Source organism: Barbatula barbatula, assembly GCF_947034865.1.
Source record: "Barbatula barbatula genome assembly, chromosome: 12".
NCBI classification, from domain to species: domain Eukaryota; kingdom Metazoa; phylum Chordata; class Actinopteri; order Cypriniformes; family Nemacheilidae; genus Barbatula; species Barbatula barbatula.
In genome coordinates this window covers 4,087,524-4,105,200 of record NC_136775.1, presented here as the reverse complement: position 1 = coordinate 4,105,200, position 17,677 = coordinate 4,087,524, and the positions used below count along the sequence as shown (strand labels likewise).

The following is a 17,677-nucleotide window of genomic DNA, read 5'->3' as shown; positions in this document are numbered from 1 at the left end:
ACATATACAATTAAGCAGTCACACATAAATAACAGGGTAATGAGCATTCAACCAACCAAAAATCGAAACATATTTTTTCTTTGGCTTTGTACATTATGTTTACACGTTCTACGTTCATGTATTGACTATTTACTCATGCAATGACAATAAACCTATTCTGTTCTGTTAGCCTGTTCATGTCACATTATTTTATATTATACATAGTATTATACAAACATTGGAAAAACAGAATACATTAAAAATTAAAAACTACAAATAAAAGAACATTTAATTTCATTTAAATCAAGTTAATTTCATTCAAAATCTCGCAAATCTTTAATGTCGTTCTAAACTGAAACTGCAATTCTGATTCCCGGTGGTTTAAAGAGTTAACGTCTTCGGTGGGAGGAGACAACAGGAAGTGGCCAACCCCTTTAAAACCGCCCGACATCATACAGTACTACCCACACCTTTAAACACCGTGACGGGCTCGAGATTAAGGGCGTGAAGCAGACCGTCCGTCATCATCCTCAGGTACGACATCATCGTGGTGTTTATAAACAGCAAGCATCACAGACCCGAAGACACAGATGCAGTGAACACTGAGGTGAGTTTAGGGCTTTAGTGTCTACCTTACGTAACCCCCAGATGCCGGTTTATTTAGGGGATTCCGATCCCAGGAGTGCTGTCCAGGCATCGCACTACGTTATAAAACTACGTTAAAAAAAACTGGGACTGTTCTGATCTGCGTTGTGTTTGCGTGGAGACTAAGATGTTTTTTTGGTGTGATTGTAGTTTAGTAACAGTAACTGTCAGATTAGTTTTGTTTATGTTTATGCGGAAGCGTCTTATATTGCGCTCTGGTGACCTCGTCAGTGCGCGAAACGCAATAGTGTGCTGCATACTGCGCAGTGTGTACTTAATACTGACCCCTATTTATGTGAACAATAAGCTGAACTCAATAATAAAGTTTTAAAGGCGTCGCTGGATTCAGTAGGGATAGAGTTTTGCCTTGTGTAAGTTAACATTGTATAATATAGCCTAGTGTGTATACACGTACTATATATAAATAATAGCCTATAAGTGACGGTAGAGTTGTATTTCAAATATGGCAAACATTTCAATGTTCACTCTTTCGCAGATAGGTACCCTTTCGAATGAAGTGACTTGAAGTCATTGAGCTGCCTATTGTCGTAGGCGTTTTCTGTTCTTCACTTGGGAAAATTTAACAATATTGTAATCATTGTTTTGGGTTCGGTCATGCGATGTTCACTTCCCTGTTCTCCAAACCAAAGTATATGTAAATAACTTTTCAGTGCTGTGTTAGTGCCACACATCTCAACTCGAATAACTCGGTGACCCTCTTTAAGACCTGTGAGTAACCAAGAATTCAGTCATTGTGTTACTGGGCGGACCCACGGTGCTCTGGGACCGTGACATAATATAAACCTTTTAAATAAATATTTGTTGATTTGTTTCACATACAGTTACACAGAGAGTACAGCTTGCAGTTTAGGTCTGGTCAGCTTTCATAGACTGTGCAAATATTCAACAAAATAGGAAAGGATGTATAAAATACAAAATAACAACAATAATAAGTTGGACAATAATAACAGGAATCTAATGTAAACAGAATGTTGATCAGAGGTTTATATAGGCCTGTGTATATCAAAACTGAGCCACCATTGTGAAGTTCAAGTGTATAAGTCGTCTTTAAAATAGGGGAAGGACACAAACACATACACATAGTATTGTGTTACGATCAGTACAAAATGCAACAAAGTTCACTGATTATAAAGGAGACATTCATTCCTTTTGTTACGGTATAAAACAGTGAAAATCAGGACAGTTTCCAAGCAGATGGACATTGACAGTGCTACAAAGAATTCTGTCCATTCTGCAAGTGTAGGTGTCGCATGTGCCCCGGTAATCAATAGTGACTGGAAAGTCTGTAGACATTTAGGCCAGCGATGCTGACCACATCGACCGTGACGGAGCCGTATATGTGAAGAACACAAACGTGGCGCACAACATCTCTGTTCTCGTGCTCTTTATTTCTGATCTGTTCTGGCAGGCGGCTCCTCTAATCTAGCTTTATCCTGGATTATGTTATTATGACCTCTTCCCATTTGGTATTCGGCGGACGTGCAAGAAGGGAATGTGGACTAGAAGAATCAGCGAAGCATTAAGTCTGGCCCAAGATGGAATCTATTTGTCCTGTTTCTCTGGACCAACAAGTTTATTCCCGTGTTGTTGTATTTAACAGGCCAGGTTAAGCAGGTTTTGTATTCGGATGCACAACAGATGTGAGATTAGGCAGTGCCTTTTTATTAACAGTGTCTAGTAAGGTTTTGTAATTGTTTCATCTTCTTGTAACTGTATTGTGACTGCTTTTTTCCGTGATTACCCAATGGTCTTGTCTAATCTACTATCGGAAGAAACCACAGAGTTGCAGTGTGTCTTTTTGAGAAATTTGTGTCTGTTCCGCTTTAGAAACATGGCAGACACCAATTCATCATTTCTGAAGTTTAAGGGCTAAGCAAGGAAAGGTCCAGCATGGAGGTAGACAACAATACGATTTACTGCAAACTCTGCCTGACCGACTGTCCGGAACCGGAGACCAGCACGCTGTGTTCCTGTGAATGCACCTTCTGTGTCCAGGTGAGAACTTTGTTAAAAAATATCTCACTCCAGACGCACGTGATGTACTTTAATGTAAAACACGCCGACTGCTCTATTTTTCTGTACAGTGAAAGTCAAAGGTGACTGAAGCATTCTGAAAGTGGGGCACTGTCCCTTTAAATGTCTAAGTATTAGCTGTAAAGTGGGAGTATGTCTACGTATACATTTTACCATAAGCAAGTGTTTATCTAGCTGTGCTCTTGGTTATTACAAGGCTCCTGTGAAAGGCAGAAATAAACAAAGCACACAAGTGTTCAGTCTCCCAGTGTGGCGGAGGGGTTGTTTTCTTTCACATACTCTTTAAGATTAGCCCGATTGGTCTGTTCGTCTGAGACTTGTGTGCAGTCTGTTCCATATCTCAGAGCACAAAACAATTTTTGCAATTCTGTTTAGTGACAGAAAAGACAGGAAGTCACATCTGTGTTCTCTCTGCAGTGTTTAAGGCAGTACGTCCCGCTAGCTATTAAGGGCGGTGCAGGAGGTGCCATCACCTGCCCTGACCCGGCCTGCAAGAACACTGGAACTCTGCTGGACTCTGAGGTACATCCATTCATCCAGATCGCCCTGTTCTTCTTTCTTATACTTGCACATCATGTTTCCAGCTCGGCAGATCATGCTATGAATATTGACACTGTAAACGCTGTTGTTGACCCAATAAAGTCTTTCCAGTGCCAAGCATCAAGCCTATTTTTAATTATTGCTGTTTGCCGTGGCTTCCAGCCATATCTAGGAACCAGAATATCATAGTGACTTGGGGTGAGTCTGTTGACTTTCAAAAAGTCAATATAAGTTTTTAAATATTACATTAAACTTTAAATGGATGTACAATAATCCTTCAGCTGGCTAAAGCATCCCCTGCTTTTATTACAGAGCTCTCTGGAATACTTTGGTCAAAGCCTTTTGCGACAAAGTCATGTTCTGTGACAACCACACTATCTATGCTAGGCGTATCTATGTTTTTAATTATCAAATTAATAAAATAAGGGTAAAGATTATTTCATTTTTTATTTACTTACTTTGTCACGAAATATCGATGCAAGTGGAATAATGTTATGGTTCATTTTGGTAATGACTGACTTACTCTTCATATCATTGGATCCACTAAATAACACCAGACACGTGTTATTCATTTTTGCGAAATAATGAAATAACAACATATCTGTAGCTGTTGAAACATGACATGGATAGTAAAATTAATTTCCTTGTTTGTGCAGATCACCTCCTTCGCCCCGGGTGATCAGGTCGAGCTCTATCAACGCCTCCGATTTGAAAGAAGTATGTGCTTATTATGTGATTCAAGTGTGCTATTAGTACATTTCTTTTAAATAAAAATAAAAAGATGTTTATTTTTTAGTTGATACTTGTTATGTACCTTTTAGAAAAACGTAATTGTAATCGACACTTAAGGACACAAAAATGTACACTTTTATCAATGTAAAAGTGCGGTAGTTTAGTTTCAAGTCGGTTTGAAAAACAGTAGTACACTTACAAGTAAACAAGTACTTACTACACCATGTGTTAACTTAAATTCTTAAACATACTTAAAAAAATAGTATACTTATTTTTTGTAAGGGTATGTTTACCACTTCCCCGTAAACATTGATTCCCGTAACTGTCACTTTAAATTCTGGAGTGACTATACATAACAGGATCACAAAGTTTTAAGTAAGTGTCATTACGTAATAAAGACAGTTGGACTGAAGTCTTTATTCATCAATATGCTTGAGTCATAGGCTGTGTTCCAGAAACGTGAAAACTTATAATTCAAAGGTGTGCTCCCTATGTTGCTTTTACAGTACGAGCTCATCCAATCAGATTTACAGTTAAAAGTAACTGTTCACTTCAAAGTTCAATTGAGTTCAAAGGAGCAGAAGTCCAAGTGTTTATAGCTTGTGCCTGGCTGGTTCCTGCTCTGCGTTTACGTCACACCGTTACACAAGCGCCAGAAAGACAATGAGCTTATTCACACTGCAGAAGTTGTGTTTCTTCCTCCACTGTCTCAGTCTGCATCCGGATCTCCCTTAACCTGCTAAAGACTGTTTGCTGCAAGTGTAAAACAAGCCCTGGTTTGCCAATATCAGACAGGCAGTGTAAAAGTGATTGGGAATACTGGCATTCCCAGAATGCTTTGCTGGCATACTGTTATAGTTCCGCTTGAGAGAGTGGGAAACGTTATTAGTCCAAAAGTCAAAAATACCAGTGAGGAAGTGAATTTTGCAAACAAGTGAAATGGATTTGCTACATCTCCTTTATAGCTGTAGCATTCTAGAAAAATATTTAATACTGTTTCACGAATGCCGGAGAGCGTTTTAGGTTTGTCTAAGTTGTTTTCATTCCACTTTTTCTCTCTTAGGTGTTCAGCTAGACCCCAATAAAGCTTGGTGCCCTGTACTGGACTGCCAGGCTGTGTGCTATGTGACGCCGGGTACCGAAGGCAAACCGACACCCGTCCCCTGCCCGACGTGTCATGTCGTCTTCTGCTGCGCCTGCAGAGGCCCCTGGGAGGACGGGCACTCTTGCTCTCAGCATCAGCCACTGATGATACCATCAGAGGACAGGTCAGTGTGACCGTAACTCCTACTCGGATGAATCATCACTCAGTATGTGATCATAACTTTGCGTGACATCTCTGCAGTGGTTTGGCCGGCACTGACACTGATGCGGTGATCAAACAGTGTCCCGTGTGCAACGTCTATATAGAGCGCAACCAGGGCTGCGCCCAGATGCTGTGCAAGAACTGCAAGCACACGTTCTGCTGGTACTGCTTACAGAATCTGGATGTGAGTATCATCTTGTGTGTTTCTGAGTGTTTTAAAAATAACATAAATGCTCACAGTATGGGTTCAAACTACGGGTTCCTTATTTGTAAACCGCTTTGGGTAAAAGTGTCTGCTAAATAAATTATGGTTACAGGGCGATATATTTCTGAGACATTACGACAAAGGACCATGCAGAAACAAACTGGGGCATTCCAGAGCTTCGGTCATGTGGAACAGAACACAGGTGAGCTGGAACATCAGCTAATTTTGATAGGGGACATTTAAGAGATATTTTTACGTATATAGATATATACACTTAAGACTATGAAAAGCTATATACCTGCTAACTCTCTTACTCCATGTCACATCATGTTGATGATGTCATCAGGTGGTGGGTATACTGTTGGGCGTCAGCATCATCGTACTAGTGACATCACCACTGCTGCTCCTTGCCTCGCCCTGCATCCTGTGCTGCGTGTGCAAACCCTGCAATGCCAAGATGTCCAAGAAGATAAAGAGAAAAGATAAGAAGACCTCAGATTCCCCCGCATAGCCAACGTCATGTCACGTCCGTAGCACCCTTCACGTGCCAAATGCTTTTCTCACTAGCCAGGTTCACAAGTGCCTCATTCTCAGTGCCTGGTATTTGGTGGGTTTATTTTGCCTTTAGGAGCATGGGATGCCATTAAGCCAAAATCATATGTGTAACAGATGTTGTATTATAAAACATTCATAGACTGTAGCCATGGGTTGAACTCTGCTCAAAAGGTTTATTGTTTCTGTATGATTTTCCAGACCAAAGGATCTGATATCCTCTTGTGTACTATAAAGTGTAAATACTGTATTTATGATTCTGGGTACTGTTCTGTTTTTTTACTTTTGTTGATATTTTTCTGCACAAGAAATTTTATAAAACGTCACTATAATAAACAAAAGGGCTCAAACTGAGCAGTGAAAATGGTTGCATCAGTTTGTCTGTATATTTTTATAAATGCATTTTCTTTCTTGCACACACAGAGGCTTTATTATTTTCTATTCAAGAAATCAATCTCACTTGGATACTTATGTTTATATTCAGGACTCGTGTTAAAAAGTAAGGCATTCTGGCCAACAAAATAAGTTGGTGTTTATGAAAAAACGTACATTTCCTAAGGTCCTGCGTAAAAAAGAAAGACCTTCTTACATGAATAGCATTATGAAATCATGTTGAGTATTTCATAATGACAATACTCTTTATTACCCTTCTTTATCATTAATAAACCCATTCACGTAATATGATTGACAATCAGTAAGCCTTTCTGATTGGCTAGAAATCATGGGCGGACCTCCATCCTAGTGTTAATACCAATTATACCAAAAACAACCAAATATTGTTTGAGACATGATATGAGAGTGACCTCGTGTGGCTAAAGGTGGAACTGCGTTTTTGCAAATGGAAACAAAATGGGATTTGCAATCCTTGTTAGATAGAAAGTTAAAGACAGAAAAATAACATATGTATACAATAATATATCAATAGCATGAAATAGCATTGTATACAATCATATATAAACGACATAAAAATAGCTTATGTATAGAATGTTATATCAATGCCATGGTATTAACATCTGGATGCACAAGAATGAATCCCATACACAGACTAAAGAAATATAAGTTCAAACATAGGGTGTGTCATCACATTACATCACATACTCTAATAACAAATGAAAGCCCCTGTATAAAAGAGAGACATACAGAAATGTTCTTCATAATATTTGCAGCTTGTTTAAAAAAGCAAATTCCCTGTTTGCTGTAGTCATTCAGCAGAACAGATACAACTTTCAATCCTCCTAAGAGAGCACATTAATAGTGTTAGTGTGTCATTATGATTGTGAAAACACTCAGCTGTGAAATTTGAAGTATTTGAAGACACAGATGCTTGACCCCCAACACAGCTGTGAAGTGTCTCACATGATTACAGGGATTTTCTGAAAAAGTTTTTTCAATACAATGTTCGTGAATATGATTTTGATGAATCTCACAAAAATAAGTCACTCGGCCCTAAAATTAGTGACAAGAGCAGCCTATTTTGGGAGAAATGCTTTCAACAATTTGCTTAGTTAGGATGTTTTACAATTTTAAATAGGACAATAACTCTTCTTGGCATAAAATAATATATGCCTTCTTCAATGAGACAAAAATGAAATGCCTTCTATTGAATGACCATCAGGGCTGATGATGAGTCAACTTTGCAAACACCATCATGACACTGATGAGCATCTAAGAAGGCACATAAATAAAACCACAAACCATCTAAAAACATTCCTTATTTCATAATGTAAGGCAAAGGATTTCTTGCGAGAAGCAGAGAATAATTGCCTTTCTGTGGCGCTTTGCAAAACATGAATCTTAACATTAGGCCAATTGCACAACTCTCAGCTGACTGACATAACATCATCGTTACACCATCCTATGCTTTCAATTGTTTAAGCTGTTATGACCTAAAGACACTGTAGTAAGTGCTTACCTTTATCTTGAATGTGTCGAAGGAGATTTCAACCTTTCCGACTCTATTGCATACTCATTCAGAGAATCTGGAAAAATACTATATGGTTAAACAACACAGGGCACTGTATTTCCAAAATGTGTCTACTTTCTCCATCCCTGTTGAATACACGAGGGCCATTGCTCTGATGCACTAGATCATACTAAAATCATGGCAAACCTGATAGTTGTGAGTGAATACCACGAATGCTTGTGCTAGACATAAATGCGGCAGGTAAGCACTTCGCACAATGCCTTTGGGGTTTGTACCCTCGGGTTCAACAATCACAAAGGAATTTAAAACATATTTGTGATCACATTCATCCGACGTGTTTTTGATCTTTTCACGGGACGTTATCAAACAAAACTTTATTGCTTAAAAGTGTCTTTAACATTATATTACATTCTTAATGTAGCCCATTGTTTGCATTTAAACGGATTGATGGACTTGCTACCCGCACATTTACGCTCTTTTTTCAGGTATTTATTTTATTATTTTTATTATTGATGCTTAGAACAGGAACATAACAAATGAGAAAGTATACATCACAAAACATCAACATTTACGCTCTTTTCTCCCAAACGCAAGTTTTCCCTTACGTCACATCATACTACCGGCCCTCCAGCCCATTCGCCAACCAGCAGCTTGAGATTGGCCAATGGCCAGATAGCGTGAGCTCTGCTCACCGAAGTGTCGATGCGGATTGGCCGAATCTCGGCAGAGGAGGCGGAACGAAGCCGTCTGCAAATTGCAAGACGATCCGCGCCCTCATTATCATAAATTATTCAGCATCATCCAGCAGCATCGCGCACAGGTCGAGCGCACACATGTGCAGTATATAACGCTTCTTTTAATTTAAAATCGTTCATAATGAGGCGCATTTTTATTGATTTCTCGAACTAAAGGACTTTAATAAAGGACATTTTTATTTTGAATAATTATTGTCAAGAAGACTCTTTTGGATTTCCTTTCTTGCGAGAAATTCCTGCCTTTTTTAAAGCTTTTTTAATTTCGGACTTATTATATTTGAACCGAATTCCGACATGTGGACCTTTCTCGGCCTAGCAAGTTTTACGTACGTCTATAAGAAATATGACGCTTTGATGAGCTCGGCGCACGTCGAGCTGATAGCGGCCGCAGCGGTGTGCGTGTCCGTGGGTCTGATCATCGCGTGTCTCGGATTCCGTGGAAAGTCGGTCGACGTGTCTCGCTTATTTCAGCTTCCCCTCCGACTCTTAACCGCGTCCTTCCCTCTGACACAAAAACTCATCTCTACATCAAACACAAACGACTCGGGTCGCACTTCTAATAAGGTGAGATATTGTGTTTTTATCACATTTTATTTTCTGTGTTTTCCGTTTTTCATTCGTTCGTTTTTTTAATCGAAATATCATGCGATCTTGCGGAAACTATTCTATTATCAGAGTTATTTCATTTTAAATAATCAACATGTAAAAAAACTAAATTGAACTGAAAGCTCTCTGTTTAATTACATAGCAAAATGTAGGACATTATATTTACACAGTGAAGCATGTCCATAGATGGTGAGATGAACTTGTAACGATTTAAAGGGACAGTTCACAGTTAAACTGTCCCCTTAAAGGGACAGTTCAAAATGAAATGATCGGTCATCATTTATTCACCCTCGTGTCGTTCATTGCATGTATGTTTATGCCTGTTTTTTCTTTGGAGATCAAAAGATGTTTCACAAAAGAAAGAACGTAATTTTGGTTATGTGTCCAGACAAAGTCAATGGGGGCCAGTGTTGTTTGGTTCAAAATGTCTTCTTTTGTGTTCTGCAGAAGAAGGAAAGTCATACAAATTAGGAAATTTCGTTTTTTGGGAATAAAGAAATTATAATCTAACAGTACACAAGACACAAGTGTTTCTTGATAAAATAAAACCTATATCAAAACAAAAACAATGCACTTTAAGAAATTATATTAATTAATTATATAATAAAGCCATTTTATATGTGTTTATTATAATACGGATACATTCTGATATTATTATAATAACACCGTTTCTGCTTTCTTTCTGAATCTTTTTCTTAATAGAAAGACGTACACCAAAAAAGATCGTCTAACACTCAGTGTGTTCAGACAGAGGACCCAGACGTCATCATAGTGGGTGCGGGCGTGCTGGGGGCGGCCATGGCCACGGTTCTGGCCCGAGATGGTCGTCGGGTCATGGTGGTGGAGAGGGACTTGCGAGAGCCGGATCGCATAGTTGGGGAACTTCTGCAGCCCGGAGGATACATAGCACTTAAAGCTCTCGGGCTGGAAAGTACGAAAACCCAGTTAACTGTCACACCTGATCGGACATATCTTACGTAATGCATGGTGGTTCCAATCCTCCTTCAATAAATCACATAATGTATAAAAAATTTTCATGGCTGGAATATGAACCAGACCTGAGGCATCAGAGTGTCAGACGAAGAAGCAGACTACAATCACGTTACATTTTTAGTTTTCTATTTCATAAACTCTTTCAGTCCCTCAAACTGTTCTGTCTGTCTTCTCCCAGGTGCGGTCGAGGGCCTAGACGCCCATGTGGTGAATGGTTATGTAATTCATGACCTTGAGAGCGGGTCAGAAGTGGAGATCCCATATCCCCAGGAGGAGAACATCATTCAATGTGGACGTGCTTTCCACCACGGGCGCTTCATCATGGGACTGCGCCAGGCTGCCCTCGCCGAGCCCAAGTAAATTCCTTATCAAATTTGTAATTATGAATAAGTCTATATAAATCCATTCCATCTTAAGTGCATATTGCAATTATGGCAAAAAAGAACATACTCGGATGTTATACGGTCATTCTAATGCCTTCAACAAAACTATAAGTCAGAAACTTTGGAACATATGGCAGTAACATCACTTTTTGTTTGCACAGTGTGATGTTTGTAGAAGGAACAGTGACCAGCCTGATAGAAGAAGATGGCTGTGTTACAGGAATTCAGTACAGGGGAAAAGATGCAGGAATCCCCAAGGTAACCCTGCACAGATATACTGAGATCCTGCAAAAGGAAAACTTTTTTTTGATTAATATTAAAGAAATACTTCACCATCCAATGAACACGCTGTCATCATTTACTCACCATGTTGTCATTTTAAAACTGTGGTGACTTTTTTTCGCAAAAGCAGATATTTTGAAAAATTGTCAATTGGTCCCCATTGATTTCCTTTGTGTGGACACATTTTTCCAAATATCTTTTTTGTGTTCTACAAAAGAAAGTTTTACAGGTTTGAAATGACAAGGGGGAGTTTTCATTTTGAAGGTAAACTATTCCTATAACAATCAATATATTTTTTTCAAATGAAATGGATTCAGGATTTAAATGAATCACAAGTGTAAAATCTGACGTGAAATGCTTTTCTAATTTTTCCTCGCTTTCACTGGATTTGGTTCAGGATGAAATGCTTTATGTTATTTAAAGTTTTCTTTGTTCTCCCTTTAGGAGATGTATGCTCCTCTGACCGTAGTGGCTGACGGCTGCTTCTCCAAGTTCCGTAAAAACCTGATCTCTGGGAAAGCTAAAGTGTCGTCTCATTTTGTTGGTTGCATAATGAAGGTAAATATAAAGTTGAAATTTGTATCGTATTTGAAATTGTTAATCAAAAAACGTCTTTTAAGTGTTCTATTACGTCTTCTCTCAGAACTGTCCCCAGTTCAAACCCAACCACGCAGAGCTCATTCTAGCTGACCCCAGTCCTGTACTGATCTATCAGATCTCTTCCAATGAAACTCGAGTTCTGGTGGACATCAGAGGAGACATGCCCCGAGACCTGATGGAGTACATGACTGAAAAAATCTACCCACAACTGCCAGGTATCTGTATCTGACCAATTCATGTTAAAACAATTCTCATTTAATTCTGAAGTATTTTTGTTGTGATTAGGTAGAAGACAATGTAATTTTAATAGAAATGCGTTTGGTTTTGTGTAGTGCACATAAAAGAGCCCTTCATGTTGGCACTGCAGAACGATCGCTTGAGAACGATGCCTGCGAGCTTCCTGCCACCCTCACCGGTCAATAAACCAGGTAAAGCCATAAGAATATTACATAGTCAGTTCAAAAATGTGAATGTAAATGATAAAAAGATTAAAAAAGAGATTGACTTACCGCTTGTTCTCCGTCAGGGGTTTTGCTATTGGGGGACGCGTACAACATGCGACATCCGTTGACCGGCGGGGGAATGAGCGTTGTGCTGAATGACGTTTGCATATGGAGGGAACTAATCAAAAACATGTCAGACCTATATGACAACAGCGTCGTGCTCAAGGTAAATCATACACACCTGAAAAACACATCTGCAGTGCAAAAGATTAGAGGAGACAAGAATGCACATTTAACTTGTGAAGATTCTTTTAAGAATTTGACGTATCTGTGAGAATCAACAGCTTCTTGTGGTTTCTGCTCAGAGAATTTAGCTATCAAATACACGAAAATAAATACGAAGATTTCAGATGCAAAAGCCTTTCGGTGACATTAGAAAATGTCTTCTTTTTTATGAGGCTCCTGTTTAGGTTCAGTGCCTTCACTTTAATGGCTACGCATGCGTCCTCATAGCCGTTAACGAGAAATAAATGTTAATATAGAAATCAAAGCCTGATAAGAAACTATAATTTTATAAGAAAAATGTCAGACGGCACTTTTGCATATGAACTCTTCATATACAAATAAAAATTGTTTTCCTATAATATTTTATTTTAAATATTATGTAGTCATGTGTGAGTAAAAAGAGCAAAAAAAGGATTTAAATTTGAGTTTGATTTATTATGTATTTCAACATTTGTGTGCTCAGTATAACCCCATACATTAAACCATTGCAAATAAAATTCATTTAAAAAAGTTTAACAAAATTTGAGGCCTTTATTAAAGTTGAGGCCTATAATAAAAACAGTATAATAAAAAATCTATAATATTTATATCATTTAGCAGAAGACTTTATTAATAGCAGTATACAATTGAGGGTGCATTTAACGGTTTGAGCTGTGATCATCACATGATTAAAGTGAGAAAATAAAATGTTTTTGCCGTCACAGGCAAAGAAGAAATTCCACTGGGAAAGGAAATCATCTCACTCGTTCGTGGTGAACATCTTGGCTCAGGCTCTGTACGAGCTGTTCGCTGCAACTGACAGTAAGTGAAACCAACACCGGATCAACACACAGGCACATAATATGTTGAATGGCACCATATGGAAATCTTTACCTGTACTATGATTATTTCTGCACACTCTGATTAAGAGTTGATGAAATATTTCACCACCAAGACGTTCTCAAAAAAAAATTATGTTGTCTTTCAGAAATGAAAGAGTTGCATACAGGCTTAAAATGACCACAGTACGAAGCAACAATAACAGAATTTGTATTTTTGGGTGAACAAATGTTGCACATGCAATAAATTATTTAAGGTCCAGGTGAAATGAAAAAAGATTTTTAACATGGTCTAAGACTTCTGGGCTCTTCATACTTTGATCATTCAAAACCTGTGTGTAACTTTTCATCTGTGAAACCCAAAAGAAGATATTTTGAGAAATGTCTTAGTGGTTTGTGTTCACACAGTGGAAGTCAATGGGGACAATGTTGTAACTTGTTTGGGTACCAACATCCTGACAATCGCCAGAAAATCCCCAACCTTTGTAGGTCATTTAATCTACAACCTCTGTTTATTTTCAGATTCACTGCAGCAGTTGAGAAAAGCCTGTTTCCGTTATTTCAAGCTCGGTGGAGAATGTGTCAACGGGCCGATTGCTCTCCTGTCAGTGTAAGTGATTCACAAACCCGACACAACTTCACAAACATCAGCGTGGTCCTGAAGTCAAAGCATCTCAGTATGTCTCTGCAGATATCTGCGATCTGTTACAGACAGTATCACTAATTGAATCATCTTTTCCATCCTCAGATTGTCGCCAAAACCCTTGAAACTCATTGGTCACTTCTTCGCCGTGGCCCTGTATGCCATATACTCCAACTTCAGGTCTGAATCCTGGCTCACGAAACCGCGAGCTTTGGTCAACAGTGTAGCCGTTCTGTACAGAGCTTGCACTGTCATGTTACCCCTCATTTACTCTGAACTAAAGTACCTGAAGGAATGAACTCTTTGTAAATTGTGCTTTTTTTCCTTGATTGTAAAAAAGATTAATTTCTTCTACCGTTGGATCCATAACATCTGCGAAGTGATGGCTGCATCCGAGTGCCTTGTTTTTTCAAAAACAACAACAAAAAAGAAATCAAGGCAACCAGCAGCACAACAGCCTTGGGTTGGTTGTTTGTTTGCCGTCGTTGGCTACAGTAGTAATAGGGCTGTTGATTTTATGACCAAGAGGCCATGCCTTGTGTTCTCATTCACTTTACATGATGAGATATCCTGTATTTTATTATCAAAATACATTTGTTTTTATTCAATCAATCAACTATCAAACCACTAAGCTGTTTGAACTATAACATTTTGTAGATACCCTTTTTTTACGATCAGTATGGCCGTATCTCTAAAGCACTTATTTTTGTTCTATACAGACATTTTCTTCATCAAAACTGTGTACGATTGTATTGTCTTCAATTTGCACATGTGCCCTTTCATTGTTCTTTTTGTCTTGTCTTATTTTCTGTCGCATCAAACAGATCATCTTGCTATGTGATGTTCCCTCGCGTCAGACGATGGGCAGATCAATTATTACCCTAAAGTGCAATTTATCTTCTTTTTCTTAAATACGTGAAGCCTATTGAGGGAAATCATTGAATATTTCCTCAAGAAAAGCTTTAAAAGCTTGTGTGGTTAATTCGTAACTAACGTCAACTATGAGCTGTAGGTTAGGATCTGTTCATGCCACCGTTCGTGACATTCATGACTTTAAAACGATCTTTTGTTCCACAAACATTACGCCTTTGGATAGTGTCATTTTAGTATGTTTTATAAGCCAGAAAAATGTCCAAAAACGGAATTAACTGGATGAAAGTTTGCTGGATAAATAACCAAGCTTAATACTTGGGTAATGTAACTATGTGTCCACAAGGTGGCGTGCTTGCTTCAGTAGGACGAAGAACGTTTGCTCTGACCCTGAATTTTTCCAAAAATAAACAAAATACATAAAAAAACATTAGTCGGTTAATCGGACGCACGCAGCTGGCCCAAAGTTAACTTCCGGTCTATGTTTGGCTTAAATAAAACAATTCATTTTACATTTATTTCTAATATATATTTTATTGTATAGGCCTATTCATTGTTTAACAGTTAGGCTATTCATTCTTTGCAGAGGTCTACCGGAAGTTAAGTTTGGACCACACTTACAGTAAACAATTCCAATGTTGTCCACATTAACATCATGGCTCATACCTGAATGTCATTTTTCATACATGGATCTGAATGTCCTGGTTTCTCTATATCTCTGTGGCTCAGCTGAGAGCTGGTTTGGATCAAGAGCTGATATCTCTCCAGATCCCTCCAGGCCCATGATGCTCTGGGGCTCTCGGTCGTGGGCATTATCTGCCAGGAGAAGTACGGCCACGGCATGGAGGACGGATAGGCCATCATCTCCTCAAATGTCATTCTTGGATCTACTTTGAGTGGACGACGGATAAACGCAGACACACGCCTCCAGAGATTCTCCAGCCCCAGACTGCCAGATTCATCATCTTCATCATCATCATCTGCACAGATCTCACCGTCATAACAGTCTGTATATCTACCCAACATCATGTTTGGATGTACCAACACAGCACAGTATACATATTCACCAAAAAAGCTAAAGTGAAATGTCTTATTTTGAATATAAAGCTAAGTGGTTGTGTTGTCATGGCAACCTGCATAGCAGAAGCTCCTGCAATCTCCAACATCTCTGACAGCTGTCAATGTCTTTTTTAAAGGAGGAAAAAAGCGAAACTATCGCTCTTATTTTGATTATGGATTACTTTTTTCCTACTGGCAATGAAGGAAGAGTTTGCAAATGCAAGACGAGGAAGATTCATTTACAACTAGCATCTAACATCTACTTATAATATTTATAAATAAAATTCTGTCATCATTTCACATAAAACCTGTATATGACTCTTACTTCGGTGGAACACAAAAGAAGATATTTTGAGAAATGTCTCGGGTGTTTTGTGTCCATACGATGGAAGTCAATGGGGTCCAGTGTTGTTTGGTTACCGACATTTTTCAAAATCTCTTCTTTTGGACCCAAGACAGGTTTCTGTGATCTTCCCTGTAATGTAAGTCAATACAAAAACATTTGCATGTTAATTCATTGTGCATGAACTAATCTAAGCAGATGAAAATATTGACTTGAAAATGTTTAATGTGAATGCTGAATTGAACATAAAATAAGATGAATAAATGCCGGAGAAGGATTGTTTATTATTAGTTTAGGCTAAACAATGTTGTTAAATATCTTTTCAACTGTTTGGGTAGATCTTTGTGTATACAGAGAAGAAAAACACACGACAACCCGATAATGTCCCAGATTACGACAATTTATTCATTTTTATTGTTCTTTATACATCACTGTAACATTATATTCCGGCGAAGTAGAAGGTTTGCGCTTTTCGTCTGCTGGCGTTGAGGAAAGTCTGGTGTTCCTCTGGTTCTGTGCACAGTCAACATCTACCCACCGAAAGAAACCAAAAGACCAGACAAAAACGCTGGGACAGTACACGTGAGAAGAAGAGACTTTGTCCTGCTGGAGTCCGTCAGTCACGTACGACCCTGTGCTTGACCGCCGAGACGCCCGTCCGGGGCGCCTGCTCTCTACAGTAGCAGCAAGCTCTTTATAAACAATTCATTACTCTATAATCTAAAGAGACAAATCAACAAAAATAGATATACTATACTGCTACTGCAATAGAGGCTGATAAATCCTGGCTTTAAACTAGATTATTAAAGTGCAAGAAGCAACCCACCAATCCACAAACTGTATATTTGTTATATATATTTATATATAGGAACAAATCTACTATTTTAACATTAATTTACAGGGTAATATACATGATATTTGTAACAGCTGATATATCAGCACAAAAGAAGATCACTGTCACACTTAACAGCAATATATATATAAATATATATATATATATATATTTGTGTGTATATATTTGAATATATATTATATATATATATAAAATCATATATATATATATATACATTTGTGTGTATATATTTGAATATATATATATATATATATATATATATATATATATAAAATCGTATACATAAATATAGAATTGTCATTATATTCATGAAAAAGAAAACAAATAAACCACGTCTCAGACTTTTCAAATGATACCCAGAAAAGCGAATAATTTGACGTACAAGGTCTCTTTGAAAGAGGAACGGGGAAAAGGAAAAGTGCCCCGTGTGGATTATTTGAGGTCACAGAACAGGAATTTGCATATTCCACAAATCTATTGCGACACATTTCTGCCTACGAACAGTAAAGTCGACCCCCGTCGAAGCAAAGGGGTCGGTGTTAGCCACACTCACATGTAGACCCACTGAACGAAACATTACGACTACGGGGTTTCTGGTAATGTGCTTAGACATGGTGTCCTATGCTAGTGGACGACAGAAAGACTACAAATTCACAACACTTGAATACTTTGCCCCGAAAGAAACTACAGATTCTCGTTTTGCTTTCACTTCACGGACGCATCTGAGATCCATCGGCGTCTCGTTTGTAAATGCATATTCTTCCTCTGAGAGCAAGGGAATGTGTTAACAGTTATTTGCTTTTTTT

General features: G+C 38.4%; 2 protein-coding genes across 4 annotated transcripts; both read left to right on the top strand.

Moving 5' to 3' along the window:
• The first annotated feature begins 441 nt into the window (after positions 1–441).
• On the top strand, positions 442–6,368 carry rnf144b (ring finger protein 144B). 3 transcript variants are annotated; one of them, XM_079469295.1, is made up of 8 exons: positions 442–513; positions 2,473–2,640; positions 3,097–3,201; positions 3,876–3,936; positions 5,015–5,219; positions 5,297–5,441; positions 5,575–5,664; positions 5,809–6,368. In XM_079469295.1, exons 2-8 carry the CDS (start codon positions 2,536–2,538, stop codon positions 5,971–5,973), a joined length of 876 nt encoding a protein of 291 aa, XP_079325421.1. In that variant the 5' UTR covers positions 442–513; positions 2,473–2,535; the 3' UTR covers positions 5,974–6,368. The 3 variants fall into 3 exon arrangements, with proteins under 3 accessions (XP_079325421.1, XP_079325420.1, XP_079325419.1); XM_079469294.1 differs by having other exon boundaries at positions 442–586; positions 2,507–2,640; XM_079469293.1 differs by having other exon boundaries at positions 442–586.
• Positions 6,369–8,714: 2,346 nt separating this feature from the next.
• Positions 8,715–15,018, top strand: sqlea (squalene epoxidase a). Its single transcript, XM_079470188.1, has 11 exons — positions 8,715–9,257; positions 10,002–10,230; positions 10,471–10,648; positions 10,837–10,933; positions 11,402–11,515; positions 11,601–11,772; positions 11,890–11,985; positions 12,084–12,226; positions 12,990–13,086; positions 13,626–13,713; positions 13,852–15,018. Exons 1-11 carry the CDS (start codon positions 8,988–8,990, stop codon positions 14,042–14,044), a joined length of 1,677 nt encoding a protein of 558 aa, XP_079326314.1. The 5' UTR covers positions 8,715–8,987; the 3' UTR covers positions 14,045–15,018.
• Positions 15,019–17,677: the final 2,659 nt, after the last annotated feature.

Bases quoted from the DNA above. Each gene is read 5' to 3' on its own strand.
- rnf144b (XM_079469295.1), top strand. From the start codon at position 2,536: ATGGAGGTAGACAACAATACGATTTACTGCAAACTCTGCCTGACCGAC. The intron at 3,937-5,014 runs GTATGTGCTTAT...TTTCTCTCTTAG, and splicing joins ACGCCTCCGATTTGAAAGAA to GTGTTCAGCTAGACCCCAAT. The intron at 5,220-5,296 runs GTCAGTGTGACC...ACATCTCTGCAG, and splicing joins ATGATACCATCAGAGGACAG to TGGTTTGGCCGGCACTGACA.
- sqlea (XM_079470188.1), top strand. From the start codon at position 8,988: ATGTGGACCTTTCTCGGCCTAGCAAGTTTTACGTACGTCTATAAGAAA. The intron at 10,231-10,470 runs GTACGAAAACCC...GTCTTCTCCCAG, and splicing joins TAAAGCTCTCGGGCTGGAAA to GTGCGGTCGAGGGCCTAGAC. The intron at 13,714-13,851 runs GTAAGTGATTCA...TTCCATCCTCAG, and splicing joins CCGATTGCTCTCCTGTCAGT to ATTGTCGCCAAAACCCTTGA.